Source organism: Populus trichocarpa, chromosome 4 (genome assembly GCF_000002775.5).
Source record: "Populus trichocarpa isolate Nisqually-1 chromosome 4, P.trichocarpa_v4.1, whole genome shotgun sequence".
In the NCBI taxonomy this organism is placed as follows: domain Eukaryota; kingdom Viridiplantae; phylum Streptophyta; class Magnoliopsida; order Malpighiales; family Salicaceae; genus Populus; species Populus trichocarpa.
The window spans coordinates 14,376,794-14,385,172 of NC_037288.2; the positions used below are offsets into that span (position 1 = coordinate 14,376,794).

General features: G+C 33.0%; 1 protein-coding gene across 1 annotated transcript; it reads left to right on the top strand.

The window, feature by feature from the left end:
* Positions 1 to 4,565: 4,565 nt before the first annotated feature.
* LOC7494583 (plant cysteine oxidase 2) lies at positions 4,566 to 7,691 on the top strand. The gene is made up of 5 exons (XM_024598935.2): positions 4,566 to 5,242; positions 5,893 to 6,011; positions 6,097 to 6,229; positions 6,926 to 7,144; positions 7,294 to 7,691. Exons 1-5 carry the CDS (start codon positions 4,975 to 4,977, stop codon positions 7,416 to 7,418), a joined length of 864 nt encoding a protein of 287 aa, XP_024454703.1. The 5' UTR covers positions 4,566 to 4,974; the 3' UTR covers positions 7,419 to 7,691.
* The last annotated feature ends 688 nt before the right edge of the window (positions 7,692 to 8,379 follow it).

The following is an 8,379-nucleotide window of genomic DNA, read 5'->3' on the forward strand; positions in this document are numbered from 1 at the left end:
CCGGTCTTACCGGGTTATTTATTACTTCGACACTCCTGCACTTGGGAGAAGACATCAATCTTTTGGTCGTGTCAACAAGCATCTACATATTAATTATAAGAGGTATAACTTAATTATAAGAAGAAGAAAAAAAAGATGTGGGGGAAAAAATAATACACTTAAAGAAAATAGGGCCTAAATGCAAATAAAAAAAATTATAGAGCATAAATACTAATTTTCTCACCAAAAATCTGCAGCAACCATAAGAAAAGAAAAGAGGGAGTTTTTGTATCCATTTTTGAAAATCAAGAGAGAAACACTGAAAATTCAAGAACTCATCCAAGATTAAGGGTTTATAGGTAGAATAAACACTTGTGGGCAAATGATTAATAAGAAAATTTGAACAAGAAGAGAAAAGGAAGGGTCGACTGTCATTAGAAAGAAAAGGAGGGAGTTGAAAATCTTCGACTGGTTGAAGATCGAAACCTTGATTCTTACCGGGTAAGGTGTTCTAAACATTATCTTATGAGTTGTTTCAAATTCAATTATGAATTGATGCCTGGATGTTGAATTATAGATTAGGGTTCTTAGACTTGAATTGGGGAAGAAGTATTAGTTGATAAAATTAAATAACTTCATGTGTTATGTGTAAATGGAAAGGTTGACGAATCTGGACAGTTTCGTCTCTTGATTTTTAGAGAGATTTCGGGTAGGAGGATGAAGTAATTAGGATCAGGTTCCTTCATAGAAATTATAGTTTTGGATGTTGACTAACTAAGAAAATTGGTATTGCTCAATTTGGAGTTATAGAACTCCAGTTATGGGTAACCAACTGAGACTGGGTCATGACAGACCCTATAGGGCAGTAGGTCTGATTCGTTAATGAGGAATTTTGACTGTCTTGGGGGCAAAACTGGGTTCTTCTTCCTTTAGAGAACTTGTAGTCTTATGTCTTAGCTTTCCAATGAGACCAATCTTGCTTGAAAGAGAGTTCGAGAACTCTGGATATAGTTAAAAATCTAAGGAGAGGTCGGACAGTAACAGTCTAATGTCAAGACAGTAACAATCCAATGTCTAGACAGTAACAGTTCAATGTCAAGACAATAACAGTTGGACAGTAACAGTTCAATGTCTAGACAGTAACATTTCAATGTGTAGATAGTAACAGTTCAAGACAGTAATTGTTTAAGACAACAATAGTCCAATGTCTAAACAGTAACAGTCGAAGGTCTAGATAGTAATAGTTGGACAGTAACAATTCGAGATTTAAACAGTAACTGTTCAAATATAAAGAAGGGAATGATAAATATGGTTGGACAAAGAACGACAATATTAATGAGGGTAATGAGAAAAATGTAAAATATAAAGAAATGATTGAAAGAAAGACTTATTGATTGTTGATATGGTTATTATAAAATATATCATTGAATAAGGAAAATTTATGAGATAAGCCTGTGATTTACAGGAGGGACCATAGGTGCAGTGTAGCAGCAGCAGGGGAGCACGAGTAGAGCTTCTATTGCAGATAGGTGATCCGCACATATACTTTCTAGTTAAATTCCATGATTTAATATGTTACTGATGTGAAATGTGAATTACCGAATGTTGGACATTCGGTGAAAGGAGGAAAGTTTGCGTAATGATGTCAATATTTTAGATAATATTATGAATGTATGTGTATGCAAGGTGAAAGGTTGTTGTGTGAATTGCCAAGTGATGAAATTATCGCTGACAAAGAAAAATGAGAAGAGTGATTTGGGGCGTGAACTAACATACATTTAGTGTTTGTTAGGATCCCGGGTAAGGGGATCATCATGTATTGGACTAGCATACATTTAGTGTATGTTAGGATCCCGGGTAAGGGGGATCACCTTACATCGACTCCTACGGGGAGATGATGATACCAGTGAAATTGGTATCAGTAATATGTTAAGCGAAAATAATCATGATTGATCTTATAAGAATCTGGAATGGAGGTTGATAATGGGAGAGGAAACGGTTTTTAGTAGTTGAACGAGAAATAGTTTCTAATGAAAACCAGAAGGGAGAAGTGAACAAAATATGAATGCATGTTGCCCCTTTTAAATTGTTAGATATTTGTGTTGTTATATTTATTGTGATATTCATGTTTCAATAATATGTATTTTGTTTCAGGACCATCACATGCACGACAGGAGTAGATCCTAGCTTATGTTCACTTTTTGTAATCTAGGTTCTAAGGAGTATACCCTTGCATTTTGTAAATGTAGAAATGTTTGTATAACTTAACTTGTATAATTAATGTTAAACTTGTTTAGATGAACTTAACTTTTTAGTTCATATAACTATGTTCTATGTATGCGTATTTATATTTTTATCCATCCATAATGATATTTGTTATATAAAATATATCATAAATATTGTGGTTGATATGTATGATGATGTTTGTGGGATTGAGACCCCAAATGATTGGGTCGGGATTGAGTTAGGAGATACAGGTTATTAGAAGTGTAAACAGGTTGAATGTCAATAATTTGGGATCTCCGGTATATGAGAGACTCCGTCGAAATTTTGGTAGACTTTAATACGAACACCATGAATATATATAGAAAAAAAAATTAATTACTTTGTTTTTCGATTGACGTGAGATTGTTGTTTTATCCCGGATATGGGGATGTTACACCTATTCTTTTGATTACTGTTTTTTTTGTTTGGAATTGTTTTTTCAATTGATTTTTTTTTAATTTCACCATGTTTTGCTTTTTTTTTTTCCTATCAAATTCAATTCATGTTTTTTTTTATTGTTGATTTTTTAGCCTTGATGAATTTTTATTTTAAATCATAAATGATTTTATTTCACGATTTCACCCTTTTTTGTTTTTTTTTTCTATCAAATTTAATCCTTATAAAGATTGCTAACTCTTTTACTTTAACAAGTTTTTAAGATTTATATTTTTAAATTGGCTCATAATAAACTTCTTGATTGGACTTAATCTAGGATTTCATGAGTTGAGAGTTTTTAAAATTTGATCAGGTTAATGATATTTGTCCAGGTTTACTTGGTTTTTACAAATATTTTTTAATTCCCCCCTATGATTTTTTTGTATCTTTAAATTTTGGTCTCCATTTTTTTTAATTATAGTTTATTTTATTTGGCATCATTTTTTATATTTTAAAATGCATTCTCCTTGGGTTTTTTCTATTAAATTTTATCCTCACTGTTTTTTTATTGAATCGGTTGTGAATAAGGTTTCTTGATTGAATTCGGGTAAAACATTTCATGGGTTGCGACTTTTAGAGATTAGACTAGGTTTTTAAGGTTCACTGAGTTTGTTTGGTTTTTTTTCCTTTGTCTAAATTGATGTTTTCTTATTTTTCTCTCTCTTTTTTTTTGTTCTTTTTTTTCCCTTTAGATTCTATTGTGTTAACTCTTAACAATTTCTTTCTATTTCATCCTTTATCATTTTGTAATCTATAAATAGTTTATCAAATTACAAATATTTTTTAATTTCACCCTTTATAATTTTTTAATCTTTTAAATTTGGTCCTTATTCTTTTAGTTGCAATTTATCTTTTTAGGGTCATTTTTAATTATTTTTTTCAAATTTCATCCTCCACGGGTTTTTTCTGTCAAGTTTTATTCCTGTTCTTTTTTTTTCTCTTGCAAGTTTTTTTATTAATATTTTTTTAATAAAATTTCATATTTCAAAATTAAATTTGTTGAGAGTTAAGTTTTTTTATTGAACCCAAGTTCAGGATTTCACAAGTTGCAGGTTTTAGAAATTAAACTAAGTTTAGGAGGTTCACATGAGTTTGCTTGGTTTTTTTTTCCTTTTCTTTTCCTTTTCTTTTAATTTTTTTTGTTTTCTTATTTTTCAGGTTTGATTCTATTCGGTTAGCCCTCTATAATTTGTTTTTTAATTTCATCTTCTATGATTTTTTAATCTTTCAAATTAGGTACTCATTTTTTTAATTACTATTTGTTTTGTTTGGGATTAATTTAGTTTTTTTTTTTCAAATTTCATCCTCCTTAGCTGTTTTTCTCTCAAATTTTATACTCATTCTTTTTTTTTTTGCTTTTGCAAGTTTTTTTTATTAATATGTTTCAATAATTTCATCTTTTAAAATTAAATTAATTGACAAATAAGTTCTTAATTAAACTTTGATCCATAATTCAATGAGTTGCAAGTTTTTAAAATTAGATCAAGTTTAAAAGATTTGTTTGAGTTTTCTTAGTTTTTTCTCTTTTTTTTTAAGTTGATGTTTTTTTTATAGTTTTTCTTTTATTAGGTTAGCATTGAGTTGTTTGATAATTTAGATAGGTCAAATATAATTCTTTTTATTTTTTTATATTATTTAAATTGTTATTTAAACTAATAACTCAATACTTAGATTTTTTTTTAACTATCATTTGTTTACAGCAAAAAATAATAATAATAATAAAATCTTGGCCCGTGGTAGATCACGGACAACAAATCTAGTATCTATCTATTATATTTAAGAGCCTGAATATTTATTCTAAAAAATTTAAAAAGTGGGAAAGAAGAATGTGAAGATGATAAAAAGAATGGAAAAAAAAAAAACCCAACTGGTATTAGGAACAGCCCATAGGAAATAGAAACAATGGCACATGGTTTTGATTTTCTCTCATGGAAAAACCACCTTGTCTAACTCCCCTTTTATACCCATCTTCATCCTTCTTCCCCCCCCATTCCATCCCACCCTATCACCACATCACCAGAGATGCAAATTTTCACTTCATCATCTTCTCCTTTATTTTTACCTCTCTATTCTTGTGTCCTAAACACGCATATACACATACCATCAAACAAGTAAACAGTACCATACTTATAAAACAAAAACTACATGTTCATATAAACGCAGAGTCTTTTTTTTTTCCTTAAAAAAATATCTTGCATACCCATATCTTAATTTTGTATTTTTAAGAGTTTTAAGCGATACCCATCTCTTATTTTGAGGAATTTTTGTTGTTTTGAGAGCAATTTGTGGGGCTGAATGGGGATTGAGACAAGTGTGGCTAATAAGAAAGTAAAACAAGTTGGTGAATTGGCCAAGGATAAGATTCCGATTCCGAACTCGAATTTGAATCCGAAAACCAATACGAATAGCAAGGGAAAGAGAGGCCGGCGGCGGCACCATAAGAAGATGGTGGCTGTATCGCCGGTTCAGAAGCTGTTTAACACCTGCAATGAAGTGTTTGACTCTTGTAGCACTGGAATTATTCCTTCTTCTGATAATATCCAAAAGCTAAAGGCAGTTTTGGGTATGTTTCTTTATGTACAGTGCCTTAAATTTGATATTTTAGAGTTGGAAAATTGGGTTGCATTGAGGGGTTTTAGAGTTTAGTTTTGATAATTCTGGTTAGGAAAGTTACTAATACTACAATTGAAATGGAATTTTAGTTAGCAATTGGTTGTTCATCAGGTAAGGAAATGTATAAATATTAACATTGTTGCTCCATACAGAGTTAGAATTTAATTAATTAATTTTTTTTTATCATATTTTAAACTACAAAATCTTTAGGCCATTAGGCTGAAAGAATGCCTGGTTTGTCTCACTTCTCATTGCTGTGATGTTGTTGAGCTTGACTTGAATTTATATTCTCTAGTGCATTGTATCCTGTCTTGGTTTATCTTGTTTACCCTGGTCCTTTAATTGGATTTGGCTTTTTAATTTCTTTTAGTTTGCTATTTCTAGTTTTGTTCCCTTCATGGACATGATTTCATTTGAAATTGTATTTTTGGGGCTTTTCAATAAAATTAGGACAGTACTTGGAATGAAACATACAAGTATAGAACTCAAGAAGTTCCGCATCCTTGTCCCTGCTCGTGCAAAAGTAACACGGACTAATTTTATGTTTTTTTTTTTATAAATCTGTCCTTGATTTTTTAATCACGAGTTCCTGTTATGCAGATAACTTCAAGCCTGCTGATGTTGGTCTCTTTCCTGAAATGCCACATTTTCAAGCTTCTGTGGCTGGGAGAACTCCGGTGATAAGATACCTGCATCTCCATGAATGTGACAAATTCTCTGTAGGTAGCCTTCTTTGAGGTGCTTTCACATTATATTCGAGGAATTATATTTTGACTTGTTTGCTCTGATTTTCAATTATGATAGATGGGAATCTTCTGCTTGCCACCATCAGGCGTCATTCCACTTCATAATCATCCTGGAATGACTGTATTTAGCAAACTTCTCTTTGGGACTATGCACATAAAATCATATGACTGGGTAGCCGATGTCCCTGCCAGTAAGTGTTACTTGTTTTATGTCTTGTACTGAATTTATGCTGCCAAAGTTTGTAATAAAAAAATGAAGAAATAGAAATGCTCTACTAGAGTAAGCGTTGAACTAAAATGGCCTTGCTAAATCCAGCATGTGTCTTTCTGGCGATGAGTTATATTACGTGCCAATAGAGGAGACAGACATTTCCAACCAAGAAATCCCCTGAGTATGCTGAGTAAATATGAAAGTTGAAAAGAAATTCTTATTGTTAGCAATAGGCGAGCTCAAGCATCAGTGTACCTTTTTTACAGGCTGGGAACTGTAAACTTGATAAAAATAGCAAATCCCATGAGAAAATTAGAAAAGAAAATTGTAAATCTAACGTTGTAAACTGATCTAGTGGAGGATGTAAAAAAAACCTTCTAAATATTTGAAATTGGTCATCTAGTTGTGAAAACCTAAAAGTTTTGAACAATGAAAAAATTACAGTTCTCATTCGAGTAATGCTCCAGTTCGCTGGATAGAAAGTTCACATGGTCGTTTTCATAACCTGTCTGGATGATGGTGATGTCTTGACTCTCTCCCACTATACCATGAGCCTCAGTTGTTTGCATCATGGACAACCCTAGCAGAATGCACGACTTTTGGCGTTTTTCATTCTTCTCTCTTCTATAATTGGAAATGAAAATAGCCCCTGACATCTCGGTTTTGGTTAATGAAGCAAAGCAGACTGAGGTTCGTCTGGCCAAGGTCAAGGTCAACTCTAAATTAACCGCTCCTTGCAACACCTCTATCCTTTACCCTACTGATGGAGGCAACATGCATTGCTTTACAGCAGTGACAGCTTGTGCAGTCCTAGATGTGCTAGGCCCTCCATACTCTGCTCCTGATGGTCGGCATTGCCAATACTACCTCGACTTCCCATTTGCCAATTTCTCAGGTACCATGGTGCATCTTCACAAAGTTCTATGTAATTCAAAATGTTTACAGAAAACAAAGTAATGTTTTGCCTCGGTGTAATCTTGATTATTTAGCTGTCTGAAATTTCAATTGACGATTGTTGGATAATTTTTTTGTCTGACAAAGCAGTGAATGGAGTATCAATTCCTGAAGAGGAGAAGGAAGGCCATGCCTGGCTTCAAGAGAGGGAGACACCTGAGGACTTGACTTTTGTAGGAGAACTATATGGAGGTCCAGTAATCGTGGAGAAGTGAGCCTGCTGTACACCATCCTTCACTACGTGTTGTCATTGCCTGCCACCCATTTTGAGTAGCAGATTAGCATTAGATCTTTTATTTCGTTTTTACCTTGTATGCTCTTTTTTTTTTTTTTTTCCCTTTCTTTTCTTGTGGAACACAACACAAGGCACTTGGTGCCTTTTCACTATAGCTTCTGTACATAAAAGGGACCATCTTGTAAGTGCACCGGAAAGAGGTTGATAGCTCAATAGCTGAATGAGAAAGTGTTAAAAGTGCACTTTTTGATCATCTGTCTCTCTCTCTCTCTCTCTCTCTCGCTCGTGTCCTTTAGATTTCTCCTGAAATCCCAAAAGTAGACATGTTTCCTGTCGTTCTTTAAAACTTAAAATCAATCCAATAGTTTACCTATGATACCTACCTAGTGAGGGAGAATTGAAGGCAAAATATCCGGCTTGTACTTGAAAAGGACAGGTTTTGTTACGCAGGAGCTTTCTTTCTAGGAAAACTTTATGGTACTTCTGAGACGGGAAATTTATAGTTGCATGCTAATTTATGTTGGGGGTTCCTGAGCTGTACCAGTGCTGATGCAACTGTTGCTCTTTGGAAATCCCCCCCTTTAGTGGCATATAATTTCATGCCGTTTTTCCTATCAGAAGAAACAAAGGGCATTCTGTTCTATCTGCAAGATCTCACCCTTTCCTTGTTTTTACCTCTTTCTTTGGAGGAGACATCTATCCTACCATGACGTGGTTATGGTAGCTTGATGTTACGATTTTTATGTCATTGCAAGACTAGAAGTAACAATTACGAGAATCATAGTACTAGGCGTTGTTATAACTATAGTTTCAGTAATTGAACGCTGACATTTTGTATATTACTTATTTAAAAATGTACTTATTTTTCTGTAATTGTCTACTTAATTTCCATAATTTTCTATTTATAACTCGCAATCAAAATTGACGAGTGTGGTAATGAC